The sequence below is a fragment of the Sceloporus occidentalis genome, unplaced genomic scaffold (assembly GCF_023333645.1).
Source record: "Sceloporus occidentalis isolate IW3139 unplaced genomic scaffold, rSceOcc1.0.p SCAF_176, whole genome shotgun sequence".
NCBI classification, from domain to species: domain Eukaryota; kingdom Metazoa; phylum Chordata; class Lepidosauria; order Squamata; family Phrynosomatidae; genus Sceloporus; species Sceloporus occidentalis.
In genome coordinates, this window is record NW_028317156.1 from 275,558 (window position 1) to 293,306 (window position 17,749).

A 17,749-nucleotide genomic window follows, 5' to 3' on the forward strand; every position below is an offset into this window, starting at 1 on the left:
TAACCCCTTCACCGCCAGACAGAACCAGCGTTGCAGAGAGAAGGGGCTGCTTTACCACTGCGGCTAGCCGAAGCTGAGCTACATCGTGGGGTTATTGACTAAGCCATGACTCTGTAGTGTCGTGGGTAGGACATGTGGCACACGGACAGGATAAGACATGAGGGGACGACAAAGGCATAATCAAAATCACACACATACTGGGACGTACAGAATTAAGATAACCACACACCAGACGGAACCTACTAATCCCGGGCCGGCCCCCATTCAAGCCAGCTTTTGGAGGACACCAGCTGCTGATTCCAGCACATGTTCTGCAAACGGGCCCAACTCCCAGCACTCCGATCCTGCCAGTAACTCAATCTATAGCCAGACCCAGCCACTATTAAGCTGGCTCTTTCAAGGTGTGCATAGAAAAACGCGGGCCGACACGGGGACAACATGATCATAGCCTAAGAGAGGGTGTGGGTGGCTCTGAAAAGAGCCGTTGGGTGTTCCAGTGACGAGTCAACAAGCTTAACCTCCGAAACCGTACAGAGTACGGCCTTGGCGTTTCAAGGCATACACCACGTCCATAGCGGTAACGGTTTTCCTCTTGGCATGCTCAGTATAAGTGACTGCGTCACGAATCACGTTCTCCAAAAACACTTTGAGCACACCGCGAGTCTCCTCATAGATCAGCCCAGATATACGCTTTACACCTCCTCTGCGAGCCAAACGGCGGATAGCAGGCTTGGTGATACCCTGGATGTTATCCCGAAGCACCTTCCTGTGCCTCTTTGCGCCACCTTTCCCGAGTCCCTTACCGCCTTTGCCACGGCCAGACATGATCACGTTTACTCCACGAGTTTTACAGCACAATACTCGCCTACGGCCGGCCCGCTTTCTTTTATGCGTACTGGACGGACCTGATGGGGAACTGCACCATTCTGCCTCAAGGGGGCGTTGCTTTTTTCATATATGCTTCTCGTTGGTTGGCTGGAGAAGCTCCCAAGCGTGCCTCAGACACCGATTGGCTATTTAGGAATATCAAAAGCCTGCCCGCGGGAGATCGCTTTCGACGATCCCTCATTTACCACTAGGTGGCAGCATATCGCTGTAAATAAACGCCAAACGGCGGCCAAGATAAAGGCGGGCTTTTAGCTGTCGCCGTATCGCTGTTAACGGACAGCCAGTACACAGGTTCACTAGGTAGGAGGCTGACCAAAAGAGAGGAGAAGAAATAAATAAAAAAAAGAACCGCAGCTAACGAATAAATGACCGATTCGAGCATTTAATTTAATTAACAACAACAACAAAAAAAAGATAACTCTCTAACCGAAGTCTCTTGATCAAAGGCTGGCTTTTTCAAACCATCGTCCTAGCCTATGAAAAAGAGGGGCGTGATTAAGCGTATCCAATCACGTTTACCGCTACTCTATAAAGGGGTTGAGTTGGCCACAGAATCGTTAGTTACGGTGTATCCGTCGTGAATCAGATCCGCACGCATCAGTATGGCTCGCACGAAGCAGACAGCCCGTAAGTCCACCGGAGGAAAGGCTCCCCGGAAGCAGTTGGCGACCAAAGCTGCGAGGAAAAGCGCCCCGGCTACCGGTGGCGTGAAAAAGCCACATCGTTACCGCCCGGGCACCGTAGCGCTTAGGGAAATCCGCCGTTACCAGAAGTCTACGGAGCTGCTTATCAGAAAACTGCTTTTCCAGCGGCTGGTCCGTGAGATTGCTCAAGACTTCAAAACCGATCTACGTTTCCAGAGTTCTGCTGTTATGGCTCTCCAGGAAGCCAGCGAGGCTTACCTGGTGGGGCTTTTCGAAGACACCAACTTGTGCGCTATTCACGCTAAGCGGGTTACTATCATGCCAAAAGACATTCAGCTGGCTCGCAGGATCAGAGGTGAACGTGCCTAAGTAAACGCTGTGTGGGCGAACTCTGTTTCCCCCTCATCCTCCCACAAAGGCTCTTTTAAGAGCCACCACATTGTCACTCAAACGAGCTTGTGTTTTGTGTTTCCCTTCGCATGCACGAAATCAACCCTGTTGCTCGTGGCCAAGCTTGAAACTTCTCACACCATTATCCCACTACTGAGCGAGCCGTTAAGCGGCCGAGTCCCCGGCTGGGCATAACGAGTAACGGCAAAGCACAATCTTTAAGCCCGCCCCTTATCTCTATTCTGTTACGGACAGGGCTCCGAGCGAGAGCGCTGGCCGAATGTCAATCCACGCTTAACACACAAGTATGGGGCTAGACTTTCAGCGGGTGGCCCACATAGTCGCGGCCGGGTGATTAAACGCTTTTTTTTTCATTTTCGGAGGATATGATGGTTCTGAAAAGAACCTTTTGTGTGAAGAATTAAGTGGGAAAGCACACACCAGAGGCGCTCCAAAACCCACACCCCCCCCTTCTCACTTTTTGGGGGCTGCCTTTTTAAGCTTGGGCTTAGCGGGGCTTTTGGCTGCCTTGGGCTTTGAGGGACTTTTGGCAGCCTTGGTATTTGAGGGGCTTTTGGATGTCTTGGGCTTTGAGGAGCTTTTGGCTGCCTTGGGCTTTGTGGCCTTCTTAGCTGGGCTCTTGCCAGCTTTCTTCGCCTTAATCTTAGGCTTCTTGGGACTCTTGGGAGCGGCCGACGGTTTCTTGATCTTTTTCGGGCTTTTCTTCACTCCTGCAGGGGCTTTCTTGGGCGACTTCACAACCTTCTTAGGGGCTGCTTTTTTAGGCTTTACGGGAGTTTCCTTCTTCTTTGATGTCTTCTCTCTGCTCTCCAGCTGCTTCTTATTCAGCTTGAAAGAACCAGAGGCACCGCTGCCTTTCAGCTGGATCAGGGTCTCTTTAGTCACCAGACCCTTAAGAGCGAGCTTCAGGCGGCTGTTATTCTTTTCTACGTCGTAGCCGCCAGCAGCCAGTGCTTTTTTAAGAGCTGCGAGAGACACTCCGCTGCGCTCCTTGGACGCAGAGACTGTTTTCACAATCAATTCGGAGACACTGGGACCGGACTTCACAGGCCGGCTTTTTGCAGCTGCCGGCTTCTTCGGCTGTTTCTTCTTGGCAGAGGTTTCTGCCGGCGGAGGTGCCGGGGAAGGAGCTGTCTCGGCCATCTCAATGCCGCCACGAAAAAGCTGCAATTGCACGTAAACACGGGGTTAAACCGCCAGAAGTTTGGCTTTTATAGACGAGCTGCCGCACATTCATTGGTTCATGAGCGGTAGCCTGCGAGTCTATGATTGGACGCCGATTCTGAAACCTCCCCATGCTGCCGGGGCATCGCTGGATTTGCATTCAGGGGGAGGGGGGTTTGAAAGGAAAATATATTTACCGTTTGCGTGTAAACGTCTCATCACACTTCTAATTTTAGATCCTAACTCCAAAGCAGTTGAATTTCCTACACCGTGCAGCCGCCCCCCCCCCAAAAAAAACTGCCAGGGAACAGCACCCAAGAGGTGTGAAATAATAAATAAATAAAATAATGAATACAGATAATTAATAAAATAAATTATTTAATATCACCTATTAAAGATTAATTTACCCTTAAACTTAATCTATAAATTTATATAACCCAATCACTAATTATTATTTAAGAATAGCCTAACATTTATACATTAAAGAATAACATTAAAAATGATGGATATTTTTAACTAATAATAATCAATTAAATAATTTAAAATAAATTGTATTTCTACTGCTCGTGCCTGGCTGCCTGCCGGTCTGATGATTGTCTTAGGACTCGTAGCTGACAAGAGTTTACTTAGGGGTTATTTATTATTAACGTATTATATTATTTATTTTTCAAAACAATAAAAGTAATTATTAAGATTAGGTTTTGTCTTATCAGGACGTTTTATGTGCGAGAGTGTGTTTGTGTGTATTAGCGCGTGAGCATACGTCAGTGAGGAAAGGGTTATGCGTGAGAATGTGTTTGTGTGCATGCACCACTGTGTATTAATGATGTATATACTATTTCTTTAACGTGAGTGCGTGTGTGTGTATAGAACTAGAAAGGGACAATAACAGGAAAGATCCTTGTGAATTGTGTGTGTGTGTGTGTGTGAACTCTGTAAAACACAGCTTTACATCTATGATCATATAGACTGACTTCTGTACAAAACCTCCTGACCTCTGTATAGTAACACACAGACTGACTTATGACTATACGTTAATATTGGGGGCCCAGAGCAGCAGAGTTGACAAGGACTAGCGTGCCCCCCTCCCCCTGCCCTGTAATCAGCCCTTCGAAGCCTGTATTTTTGTGACAGGGGGAGCCGGCACCAGACTTACTTAAGAGGGCGGGGCTTCCTCTTCAGCAGCCGGCACCAATACGGAGACAGGGGAGGGACTATCTAGCCGTCTACTACCTCTCTCATTCTCCTAGCCCCTCCCCCGAGTGTCTGTTTGGATTAACCCCTTCCTTTCTTGTGTCTTCTGGAGATCCCAGATCTGCTCAAGGCAAGAAAAAGTTGGAGGAGGGAGAGAGCGGATGGACGTGAAATTACATTTTTAATATATTTTTTAAATAACATTTTAAATGGATTCCTGCCTTGAATAGGGAGCCGAGTCCCGCTCCTTAGGTATTTAGTTTCTTGTTGTTCTTGTTGAGTACTTTGATGGTTTTAGCAGCAGTCCCGGTGTTCTTGTTGCGGTTTGGCAGCAGTCCCGGGGTATTGATTGGTTGCGGTTTGGCAGCTGTCCAGGCGTTCATTGACTTGGTGTTGTGATAAATGAATGCCGGCGAGGAGAGGGTGCCGAATGTTAGGTTAATACGTACGTGTTTGTTTTATATTAAATATATAAAGAAAAATAGGGCAGCCAGGGCAACCGATCTTACACGAGCCGCACCTCAAGCCCTGCTACTTACTTGTGGGAGGGTCTTCTGGCCAGCACAGAGGAAGCGGAGTTCACGTGACATCCTACTTCCTCTGTGCTTTAGCAGAGAAGGCAGAGGGAGGCCGCGCCCCCTGCTGAAGTCTGTGAGCGGCATCGAGGGAGCTGCAGTGCAGGTAAGGGGGTGAGGAGGGTGTTTGAATGAGTGTGTGTGATTGAGGGAATGAATCTGTGAATTAATGATTATATGAATAAATGAGTGTGTGTGTGTGATAGCATGGATGTGTAAGTGCTGGAACCTAGGCATGATGGGACTGTGATTGCTGTTAGCAATCACACTCCTATCATGCCAAGTCAGCCAGTACATGCTGAAACCTAGCTAGCTGCCCCCCTTGTGTAGTGATGCTGCCAGCAGTATGGGGTCTGCACATCACTTACAGCCACCCTGTACCAGCATGTACTGGCTGACTTGGCATGATAGGAGTGTGATTGCTAACAGCAATCACAGCGAGCACAGTCCCATCATGCCTAGGTACCAGCATTTACTGGTTGCCTAGGCTAACAGCAATCACACTCCTATCATGCCAAGTCATATTGCTCATTTTGTCCAATTGTGTGTTACCTACTTTTATTAAACATGTGAGTTTTTATTATTATTTTTAAAGGTGGGGGTCATTTTTGGTTTTGGTTAAGTGAACCCTGAATGTTTTGGTCCAGAATTTTCATTTTACTTCATCCCTAGAATAAATCTAGGGAATCCTGAATTTGTAGTCGCAAAACTTTCAAGGCCCAGAAATCAGTGAGAGGAAGAGTAAAGGTTTTGTGTCATTTTACTTTATTTTAATCTGCATATTTTATTAAAGGCCATATTTTTTGTCACAGTGAAAAAGGAGTGCGGCCCGCGCACGTATACAATTCTGATGAAGTGGCCCACTGCAGAAAAAACTTGGACACCCCTGGATTATGCCCTTTGTACATGCGCCCCTTTTTCTGTGATTTTTTTACAGATATGATTCAATATGTAAATTGAATTTGTTGAATTAGTTGAAAAAAAATTGTTGGGTAAAAATCATGTTTTTTTTGGGGGGGTGAGGGGGTGAGGGGGTGGGGGGGGCCCTTAACAGATTCTCGCACCCGGGCCCTGAGGCGTCTAGTTACGCCCCTGCCACTCGGCACCCCCTCCAGAAGGCCACTCCCCCCCTTCAGAAGGCCACTCGGGGGGCCCCCACCCACAGCTTCCGGACTGCAACTTCGGGGCCCCCTCCCACAGTTTCCTGACAGTCACTCAGAGGCCCCCCTCCCAAGGATTCCAGACTGCCACTCAGGGCCCCCCCCCTCCCAAGGACCCCAGACTGCCACTCAGGGGCCCCTCTCCCAAAGCTTCTGGACTTCCACTCAGGGGGCCCCTTCCCAAAGCATCCGGACTTCCACTCAGGGGGCCCCTTCCCACCGCTTCCTGGCCTCATAATGTGTATTTATACCAGCAATGTATTATATATATAAATAAAGTTAGTTCCATTTATATGTGATGGCTCAGAGTAGTAGTAGTGTTCGACAACTAAATAATGGATAATAAATTACACTGACATACTATATACGGTGCTGCAGAGTATGTTAATGTATTCTGTTACAGTATTATATAATTGTGGCATATTTGTTGCATTGTGCATTCTATTTGATAATGTCATATATATATATTCATTGTCGCTTCCCAATGTTATTTCTTTGATTTACTGTAAAAGTTATGCCATAGTTAGTAAAGGCAGACAGATGCCCAGACTCTTCTTTACTTCTGTGATCAGGCCCCAGTTACCCCTGCATTCCTGTGAAAATATGTTGTCGTTCCATGTCAGTAATGTCACAGAGCTGGCTAGTACGACCGACTACCTCCGCTGACTTGTGCTCCCTTAGCCTTGGACAACACTCCCTTCCCAGATTCCCCAGTCACTAGCAGTGTAGGGTATATAAAAATGAAGAACACTTTATTTTTTACACACATGGCTAGATATAGCCAGCAAAGCGAACATTAACATAAACAGTCAGGTATTGGATTACAACGGCTACAGAACCGGCCCCCTTAATCTGGGTAATTTGGACTCCCAGGGGCAATAGGGCCATTAAAGTGATTAACAATACAATGGGGTCCCCACCTCCACTATATATTACTGGCCAACATTTCCAGGGAAAAGAATGGTTTGGCCGGTGTCAGAGACAATTCTTGCGTGGAAAGAGTTAAAATACTAGCGTGTTAAATGTCCATGGGTTGTCTGTTTTTTTTTTTTTAAATGTATGATTTGATGGGTGAATTGAATTGGCCGGGTTCAACAATGTCCCAAATAACACGGGGGGCAGTGACCACACGTCACATTTCCAATTTGAAAAATGCACACCTCTCAAATGTGGCCTTTTAACCCCCCAACAAACCCGTGCATGGGGTTATCACTGTACTCAATAGATGATATTGAACATATATTAAGGTACCAGGAACCGTAAAATCATACCTGAAGTAAAATGTGTGCGGAAAAAACAGAAAAAAATACTGCAAACTTTGATGAATGCTGGTGATAAAATGTGTGCATGGGAAGAGTTAAAATACCAGCATTTGAAATACCCTGGGATGTCTAGTTTTCAAAACTCTATGGTTTTATTTGCTATACGTGTAAAAGCCCTTTTGCCCTCAAACAGCCAGGAAAACCCCTTAAAGGGCAGAATCACTGTAGTTGGGAGATGTTGCAGAACACATATTGGGGTGTTGTTTCATCACACCTCACCCCAATACCTCATTTCAATCACTGACCACTCCTATGACCCCCAGCCATCACATCTAATGCCGATTACATCTAGCCACTACACATCACACCTCGCTCCTGCCACACCCAGCCATCACGCATCAGAACCATGATACCCAGCTTTTACACATTACACCTGGGAGTAGATGGCTAGATAGTCCCTCCCCTGTCTCTGTATTGGTGCAGGCTGCTGAAGAGGCTCCCTCTTTTTGGTCTTCTGGAGATCCTAGTTCTAAGTCTTGGGGTAAATGGGCATATTCAAGGTTATTGCCCCTAGTCTGAGAGATTGTAACCAGGTCTCACAATCTTGGGTGAATGGACAGATTCTTTGGGTTTTTACCCCAGTATCTTAGGTAAATTAGCAAATTATCAGTTTAAATGTCTTGGGGTGAAATAGGCAGATTCTAAAGAGTTTTATCCCAGTTTCAGAATCGCGGGTGAATACACAGATTCTTTATGTTTTTAACCCGGGCTCAGAGTCTCGGGGTGAAATGGCAGATTCAGTTTTTTCAGTGTACTCTTTGGGTGTGGCTAGGAAGTGGGCGGGGCTTTTAAAAAAACACTCATAAAAGAACCTTCTCAAAAACTGGGTGTGGCTGCTTAAAGCCACGCCCACTATGCCATAAACCAATCATTCCTGGTGTTCCGTCAACAGCCTCATTGTGATGTCGTAAGTAGCACAGGGTATCAATAGAGTGTGAGACTGGTAAACTGGTCATTGCTCAACAGAGCAGGCGACAGCGAAGATGTGCAAAGCCCAGCGCGATGTATATCTGAGCCAACTATTGTGTTTGGGGTACATTGGAGCTTTTATACTCCTCTGTATCATATTATTAATACGCAAAAAGAGAGAAGACTCTGAGAGACATCAACATGGATCCGGACACCATCTGCACCTTGTGCATTCTCTGGTGAACATCAACAACTCCATGTTCCAGATGAAGATGGAACACAGACGGTCTATGTCTTGTCTTGTGGATAGAGTCTCAAATCTGGAAGAAAATCTAAATCCAGAACGTGACTACAGCCGGAGGTATGAAAACCAGTCACCGAGACACCTGAGAGAGCATCGTGCGACCACCGCGAGAAGCTATCAGGTGTCACCTGATCGCATATCATGGAATTATTTCAACCTGGCTGAGGAAAAGGACTATGGCCTGTCTCAGGAGAAAAAAGAGCTCCAGGCAGTTATCAACAGCCTTCGTAGGCAGAATGAAGAATTGATAGAGCGCCTAGAAGACATGAGCAAAAAAGTCACTTTTCTTCAAGAACTAAAGAATTCCAAAGACTTACAGACTGAAGACCTGGAAAAGAGACTTTATGCCATGGAGATGTCCGCATCTGAACATCTTGATGCTGCTGAAGACCTCACGATTGAACTGTTCAAAGCTGAATACGCCAATGAGGACCTCATTGAGGACAACATTGAGTTACACCAACAGCTATCTGCTGAGAAACAGGACAGGGAGAATGTGGCCAAATACCTTGAGAAGTTTGAAGATGCTGTTGGAGCAATGAAAGCCTCTCTTCTAAGAGATAAACAGCTGAGCAATCCAGTTAGCACTCAACTTCGTGTGAAGATGGAGCAACTGCTCTCCGAAACACAAGGCTTCAGGTCCACACAAATCCCAATAACTGATGACCCTTCATGTTGTACGTGGCCCTCACCACCAAGCAGGCTGCTCTCTAGGGAACCATCACCCAGCCCTTAGATTCTTGCCTGGCCACGGCAATGGAGCAACCTCTGAGATCTCTTCAATGTTCTTAACCGTCTTCAGGAGGATGCTCCCTTGGTCACCAGTTGCCAATCAAAGAACATCACAAGTTTCCGTCTGTACTGTGATCTCTTCCATTGATCTCGAATAACAAATTCCCAACCATTAATCAATTTGGCAATAAAATTTAACATCTAGTATGGATCATACCATTTATTATACAGAAAATGGGGGGGGTCACAAATTTGAAGTGAAACCTTCTACAAAGAGAAGGGTAACAGTACAATGATGCAAATTATAAGAACACAAAGTTAATATGGTGGCTCCCATGGTTTACACATAATACAGGGTTCTAATACATATACATGCACATTGTACAGCGCTGCAGAATGTGATGGCGCTATAAACATCATTACATAGGTATATTTACTGATTTATATCCATACCTGGGAACTTCCTGCTGTAGAGTACCAGGCGCTCTCCTCCTTCTGGTAGTGATGGCATCATGGGGGAGGGGCTATCTGTGCATAGGCATAAGTGGGCGGGAAGTAGGAGGGGAAATGGGGACCCTGGCCTGGAGGAAAAATCCTGAGAAACTATCCAGTCAAACAAATAAATCCTACCATCAAAACGTAACTCTTATTAGTAAGTGTAACGTATGAGATCAATACAAAGTATCTAAACAGTGTCAGTGACCGCTCAACATAGAGACTCCTAACGACAGACACTATGTATAACTATTCACCCTATCGCTCCTCCCTACATCCCAGACCGCCTACATCTAATAAAGTTACTCTCCCATAGTGACATTCTCCGTATCAGATGATGTAGACGGTGCCCTAATCTGTCAGTCTGTCTCGCCTACAAACATCCTAGGACTGCCTGCATCAAAGAGAAAAAAGAAAAATAAATGCAGCATATTGCATCATTCCATCCAGGAGCGGGGCTCCCCACTTCTGCATCACATATCAAAAGAAGTACCAACGCTTATCATCGCGTGGCTGATAATGCCCTAAACAGAGCATCAATAGCCCGTACCTGATGATATTTTAAATGACAGATCAGTCAGGAAATCATGATGGTTTATGTCCTGCCCCAACTCATGTATTCCACTTCCTCACAGAGTCATTATGTACCAAATTCATAATAATGATATACTTGCACTAGATCTTTGTGTATAGTTACAGGTAAAATGTATATATCCCATTTGGCACATATAGATGTACCGCAGCCACGGAGACCCCCCAAAAGGAAACCAGGAGGAGCAATAATTATAAATACGGGGGAAAAAATAAATAAAAATTGTGTTTATCACATATTACCACAAAATTGGATGTGTATATTTATATTATTCAATGAATGGAGCAAACGAAAAACCCTCATTCAGCCCTTTGGGGGAGAGGGTCTGTAACTACCAAAAACACTCACTCCTTAGTAATTTCACATTAATATCGCTTTTTCATGGTGATTGTTTGATCTTTTCAATAGCTACGATGCTTTTCATGACGGGAGACTGGGGTGTCCCTCGTATCTCTAACCGAATCGAGCCCTCTTATCCCGAGTTCTCTAAAAGTTTTCCCAATGTATTTTTCCCACAAGCTCAATCGGTCATGTATATAACACCTACCCTACGCCAATCTATGAAGGACCTGATTCCAAAAGTTTTTAAACCCGTCGTGTCTTTAAAACAGTGAGTTGGCTTAATATATTGGCAGACTCTACATCTCCCGCGTTTGTACATGCCCTCAGGCTTATTTCTAAGCCAAATCGAGGAATTAGGAGCCCAAGACTCTAAGACTGCATTAAAGAAACAGTTATTAATCTTATCTTAATGGGTATGTTCTAACCCTGAGAATCTGCCCATTCACCCCGAAACTCTGAGACTGGGGAACATCCGTGAGAATCTGCCCATTCACCCCGAAACTCTGAGACTGGGGAACATCCGTGAGAATCTGCCCATTCACCCCGAAACTCTGAGACTGGGGAACATCCGTGAGAATCTGCCCATTCATCCTGAGAATCTGAGATGGATTAAGAACAGAAACCTGCCCATTTCCCACCAGAGTCTGAGACTTGGGCAAAAACCCTTAGAATCTGCACATTCACCCTGAGACTGTGATAAAAACCCTGAGAATCTGCCCATTTCACTCCAGTACGCTTAGACTGTTGTCAAAAACCTCTAGAATCTGCCCATTCACCCCGAGACTGACACTGGGGTATAAAACCCAGACACTCTGCCCATTTAGAACACCCTTAGAATCTGCCCTTTCACTCTTAGATTCAGAGGATGGGGTTAAAATCCTGAGAAACTGCCCATTAAACCCGATACCCTGGCAGGTGGGGAAAAACCTTCAGAATCATCATATTCACCCCAAGACCCTGATACTCATGTAAATAACCTGAAGTAACAATCCTGAGAATCTTCCCATTTACTTCAAAACCTTAAAGCCACCAGAGAGGAGAGGAGAGGTTATTTGTGTTCTCGTTTTGTTCTGATTTGTTTTCTTCGTTAATTCTCCTTCTATCGGAGGGGAAGGAGTAGCGACTTCTATTTAGCAATTGATCTATTTTTTTTCCTAACACAACTACAAAAACTCCATAATGCATCCTTTTCAATGATTTCTTTTTTTATTTTTAATCTCTAAAATACCAGTATTTTTTTTTTTCTTTTCCTGAAGGGGTGGTAGATAAGTGGAACAGCCTCCTAGCAGGAGTATCTTGAAGTGGACTCCATCATTAGGTCTGGCCTCGGCTTTGGGAATCCCATTGGTGGCCTCTTCTGGTAATAAGCCACCTCCGCATTTACTCTGTTCTCTGCTAGGTGGACTGTGACGTTTGTAGTAATTACGGGTACTGGCTACACAGCGCAGGGATCAGAAACGATCCGCGAGAGAGCAGAAAGTTCAACATGACTAAGCAAGGACTGGATTATGATGGCAATGTGAGTAATTCCTCCCCGTTTCAACAGAGGGGTGACTTTATTTTAGTGGGTGTAGTTGAGGTTACTTATGTAACTGGGTGAGATATTTAGAAGCAGATTAATTCTGTTATCTAATAAGTGGGACTGTTGGCAGCTATGTTTTGAAACCAGGGTTTAACCCTTAAATGTCTCGGACACAACTTGGTGGAAGAAGTGAAGAATAACTAAATGTCGGGTCAATAAACAAATGAAGTTCCGTGTTACGCAATCACAGCGGCCACATCGCCCCGGAAGATACGTTACCTTTTACATAATGTTACAGAATCGACCAATCACATCTTCCGTCATATAGTGTTTTTCCCTTGATGTATACCAGTGTTCATATCTATATGTTTTTATTCTATAGGGTGACTATTTCCGGCTTTGGGTTCCCGAATTGCAGAAGATAGAGGGTGGGGATGTACACCCTCCCTGGGCACTGAGTAACGGGCAACTTGCGCATGCTGAGGTGTCTCTTGGGAAACCTATCCGTTTCCAGTTGTAATGGCGCAAGAATGGAGCAGACACATCAACCAGAAGCCCGTAAGTTACACCATTATTAAACCGTTTTATATATATATATCCAATGGCGAGTAGTACCCCGGGCTTCAGCAAAATAAAGTAACGGGAAAAGATTATTGGAGGGAAGTAGGGTGGTTGATAAGTGGATCGGCCTTCCAGCAGAAGTGGTAGATGTGAGATAATTTCAGAGTGCATGGGATAGGCATATGGGAACTGAATCTAACACCAGGCCAACGACTGATTAAGGTTGAATCTTTACCGCAAGAGAAACGGACGGATAGATGGAATCCATGGAGGCCTCTGTGTGAAAGCTCAGTAGAAGCCAGACCACTTTATTAGCTCCCCACCCACCCGAGTACCAAGCGATGTGAAGTTTGGATGAATTTAGTTACAAAGGTAGTGGTTTCCGGTTTATAAAGTAGATGGGAATGTTAAGGCAGATCTGTCACAAACTTCTTTTCCTATTCTCAGAATCTGCATGATTATTCCTCCCCATTGCGTTATCTCTTCCCTTTTGTTAAGGTGGTTTCTAGGCAACATAACTTTTACAGACAAACCGAAAACGGAAACCTTTTCTAATTAGATGATGTGTCCAATATGACTTCTTTTATCTTCCCTGTCCCGTTGAATTAACTGGACAGGGAATGATTAATAATCATAGTCTCAGTGCATATGTCCCAAGTGTCCCTGGGTGTAGGTACAGTCCCTCTTTCCTTTCTGCCTATTTCTGCAGAATATGTATTTGCCTCCTAACCCCCCCCCCACACACACACTCCCTGGCTTGCAGTAGATCTGTTTGGCTGAACACATCTCCTACCGTCCCCAGCCTCATGAAATACTCACCGCCAGTCAGAGCCCCCCTGGGACCATCTCTGGAGCTAACGGGACCCTGCGTGCGCATACACAGAATGATGCCCACGGGGGGGCCAGCATGGGCTATAGTGGGCCTTGACTGTTGTGCGGAGGAGGGGTAGGCTTTTTTGGCGGGAATTTCGGGGGTGGAGTTAGGGGAAGATTATATAAGTGCCTGCTTTCCCGGGCTCAGGAACCATTTTTGTGGTTAGCTTACCTGGTTGCGTGTCTGTGCGCTGCTGGACTTTGCTGTCTGTCTCCCTTTGCTTTTCTCTTTCTTCTGGCTTTGCTTCTCTCTCTCCCCCCCTGTTGTCTTTTTACCACCCCTGCAGGTTGGCGGATGGACCGGGACATGGAGGAGCTGCTCGCCGGCGTGAGGAAGGCTGCGTTGGAGCGTGGATCTGCATGGCTGAGGGAGCAGCTGGGATCTGCGCTGGAGCCGGTTCGAGGGTCTGGAAGGCCGGTGAGGAGGACCCGTCCGCCTCGTCGTTTGAGCCCTGGTGAGGAGGAGAGGCCCGGCGACGTTCGTGGTGCGGCCTCCGGTGCCGGACCAGGCCGGAGCACCGGAGTTTCCCGGGACGGCGGCCGGGATTCGGAGCGGAGGAGGCGGCGTCCGCCGCGGAAGGCAGAATCCGGACGGCAGACGGCTGAGGGACGTTCAGGAGGTGGTGAGGACCCCAGCCGGAGCCCGGGCAGGGAGCCAGCTCGCTCCCCGGACGGAGGATCCAGCGGCCGGAGCGGCGGGAGGTGGTGCAGCCGTGCTGGGCCTCCGGGTCCTAGCAGAGGCCCGGACCAGGTGTCGTCCGGTGCAGAGTCCCCCGATCAGGAGGCAGGGAGGAAGAGGAGCAGGATGGACGGCCGGGTGCGGCCTGCTTCGCGGCCTACACGTGCTGGGAGGAGTGGATCAGCTGTCAGGCAAGTACCCGGGGCAGCAGGGGGTGCTGGACCGTGCTCCGCTGTTGGGGGGGGCCCGGGTGCTGTTGCAGGGGGGGTCCCGTGCGGGGTCCCCCTTTTCTCAGGGGTCGTTAGGGGGGGTGGGTTCCGTTAGGGGGTCGGCGGGCAGGTCTGTTTCCCCTGTGGGTAGTGTAGTTGGGCCTTGGCAGCTTCGCGGTGCGTCGGGTTCTCCCTCTGGTTCGGTGGGGGCCAGGGGTGTTGGGCCGGCGGGGGGTTCTCCTGGGTCCATAGCCAGCGGTCGGGGGTCTGTGCGGTCTGGTGAGGCGTCGGGGGTTGGGGTTCGCCGTCGCTCCTGTAGTCGGTCGAGCGGCGTATCTGGCCGTTCTAGGCGGGTTAGGCGTTCTCGTTCTCCGTCGCGTCGTAGTCGGTCTGCTCGTGGTTCTTCTCGCGTTAGGGGGGGTTCTCGGTGTTCTGGTCGGGTGGTGCGGGGCCGTTCTCCTGTTCGTAGGGGGGGGTCGGATGGGGGTCGTCGGGTTTCTCGTGATGGGGCTTCCGGTGTGCAGGCTTTGGGGGTTGTTTCGTCGGGGCGGCGGGTTAGGTCGTCTGGTTCGCGGTCTTTGGCTGCACATTCCCGGTGTTTTTCTGCTTCCAGGAGTCAGCGGGATGCTGGGGTTCAACAGATGCCGGATTTGCAGCCTGGGACTGCGGCTTCGGTAGCAGCCACTCCACAGGTTCCCTCGACGTCCACTCAGGATTCTACGGCCCAGGGGTTCGGTGCAGCCGGGGGATCGGTTGGTGAGTGTCTTTTGCAATTGATAAGTGCGTTGCCCGGGGCGCCTGTGGGTAGTGGGTCGGTTCGGGGTTTGTTGCAAGGGCTGCAGTTTTTGGTGGAGGCGTGTGGGCAAGGGGCCAATTTGGCCTCGGGGGTTCAGGGTGCGTGGGTGCCAGGTTCTCCGGTGGCAGGTGGTGCTGGGGAGCGTTTGGCGGGGGAGGTTCCCTCGCCAGTAGGGCCCGTTGTGGAGGTTGCGGGGGCGTCTGCTGAGGTTGCGGTCAGTGAGGTTGTGGTTGATAAGGGGTCCTTGGCCGGGGCAGTGCCGGATTCGGCGCGGCAGACGGCGTATGTCTCTTTCGCGGGTCCTTTAGGGGTGCATTTGAAGGCGGAGGTAAAAGAGAAGATTTGGAAGGGGGAGTATGTGGAGTTATTTTCTTTACTTCCTCTGGAGTAGTCTCTGGACACGAAGGAGGATGAAAAGAAGGATAGTAAGAAGGAGGATGAGGAGGAGAAAAAGAGAAAGAAGTGGAGGAAAATTCCTAAAACCTTCGGAAATTGGCTGCGGGCCTTTTGTATTTTGGCGAGCGTTATCGAGGAGAAATCCCCTGATAAGTGCTCTTCTTTATTTTGTTATGTCGATGGCATATGGGAGGCTTACAGGGTGTACGGGGGTTGGGCGTGGTGGCGTTATGACGAGCAGTTTCGTCAGCGCTTGGCGGCCAATCCGGGGATGCGGTGGGACCAGATGGACCTCCCGCTGTGGTTAAAGTTGATGATGGCGCAGAAGGCGTCGCCCTTTCCTGGGGGGGCCGGCGGGGGTTCCCAGGGAGCTTTGTCGGCCGCGCATAAAAAAGGCATATGCTGGCTGTTTAACGACAGCCAGTGCAAGTGGGGTGCCTCGTGCAGGTTTAAACATGAGTGCTCCGGATGTGGGGGTAATCACAGCCTGTCCAAGTGCTTTAAGCGCGCCAAGGCAGGTGCAGGCTCGGGTCAGTCTGGGTCAAAAGGGGAGATCGCCGGTGAACCGCGACGTGATGCTGCCGTGGCTAAGCCGTTACGGTAGGCGGGCGGATGCAGCGTTTCTGGACGCTGGGTTCGCACAGGGGTTTCGTACCCCTTTTGTACCGCGGGCTTCACGGATATTGCGGCGTAATTTGAAGTCTGTGTCGGCGTATCCTGAGGTGGTGCGGGAGAAATTGGGCAAGGAGGTCCGGTTGGGCCGTATGGCGGGTCCGTTCGGGGACCCACCGTTGCTTGGTTTTCGTGTGTCCCCCTTGGGGGTTGTCCCGAAGCGGGAGGTGGGCAAGTTTCGCCTTATTCACCATCTGTCGTACCCGAAGGGTTCCTCTGTTAATGACGACATTGATAGGGAGCTGTGCTCGGTTTCGTACACTTCGTTCGATAGGGCGGTGGATTTGGTGCGGGAAGCGGGGCCCGGGGCGCTGATGGCAAAGGCGGACATTGAGTCCGCTTTCCGGCTACTGCCGATTCATCCGGAGTGCCATCATCTGTTGGGTTGTTGGTTTGACGGGGCGTTTTATGTTGATCTGTGCCTTCCAATGGGCTGTTCCATTTCCTGCGCCTATTTTGAGAAATTCAGTTCTTTTGTGGAGTGGGTCGTGAGTGAGGAGGCAGGTTGTCGTTCTTTAGTTCATTATTTGGATGACTTCCTGTGTGTGGGGCCAGGGGATTCGGATGGGTGTTTGCGCTTGTTGCGCACGTTACAGGTGGTGGCTGCGTCTTTTGGCATTCCCTTGGCCCCCGATAAGACTGAGGGCCCATCTTCTTGTTTGTGTTTCCTGGGGCTGGAAATCGATTCGGTCCTTGGTGTGTGCCGGCTTCCGGCTGATAAGTTAGCTGCGCTGTCGGCGGTTGTGCGGGAGGTGCGGTCTGCTCAGAAGGTTACGTTGCGGGTACTGCAATCGTTGTTGGGGCGCCTTAATTTTGCTTGTCGGGTTATTCCGGTTGGTCGGGTGTTTTCTCGTTCGTTATCCAGGGCTACGGCTGGGGTTCGGGCCGCTCATCATAGGATTCGAGTGTCTCAGGCGATGCGGGCTGATTTGGCTGTGTGGGAAGTGTTTTTGGCCCGGTTTAATGGGACGGTGTTTTTTCAGTGTGCTATGGTGTCGGCGGATTCCTTGGAGTTGTACACGGATTCCTCGGGCAGTGTGGGTTTTGGGGCTTATTTTGGGGGTCAGTGGTGTGCTGAGCGGTGGCCTGCGGCTTGGCTTGCTAGTCCGCTCATTAGGAATCTGGCTTTTCTGGAGTTGTTTCCGTTGGTGGTGGCTCTGACGCTTTGGGGGTGGCGGATGCATAATCGCAGAGTTGTGTTTTATTCTGATAATTTGGCGGTTGTTCATTCAGTTAACAGATTGTCGGCTGCTTCAGTTCCGGTGGTTAAGTTGCTGCGGTGGTTTGTTTTGTTGTGTATGGAATTGAA

The 17,749-nt window shown here is 48.7% G+C and overlaps 2 protein-coding genes and 1 pseudogene across 2 annotated transcripts; 1 reads left to right on the plus strand and 2 right to left on the minus strand.

Moving 5' to 3' along the window:
• Window positions 1-513: 513 nt before the first annotated feature.
• LOC149278929 (histone H4) lies at window positions 514-825 on the minus strand. Its single transcript, XM_089501537.1, has one exon. The coding sequence runs from the start codon at window positions 823-825 to the stop codon at window positions 514-516; it is 312 nt and encodes a 103-aa protein (XP_089357663.1).
• A 665-nt stretch (window positions 826-1,490) lies between these two features.
• Window positions 1,491-1,901, plus strand: LOC149278930 (histone H3-like). The gene has a single exon (XM_089501574.1). The coding sequence runs from the start codon at window positions 1,491-1,493 to the stop codon at window positions 1,899-1,901; it is 411 nt and encodes a 136-aa protein (XP_089357700.1).
• Window positions 1,902-2,396: 495 nt separating this feature from the next.
• Window positions 2,397-3,086, minus strand: LOC149278931 (histone H1 pseudogene; annotated as a pseudogene).
• Window positions 3,087-17,749: the final 14,663 nt, after the last annotated feature.

Coding starts and splice junctions, on each gene's coding strand:
- LOC149278929 (XM_089501537.1), bottom strand. CDS start 825: ATGTCTGGCCGTGGCAAAGGCGGTAAGGGACTCGGGAAAGGTGGCGCA.
- LOC149278930 (XM_089501574.1), top strand. CDS start 1,491: ATGGCTCGCACGAAGCAGACAGCCCGTAAGTCCACCGGAGGAAAGGCT.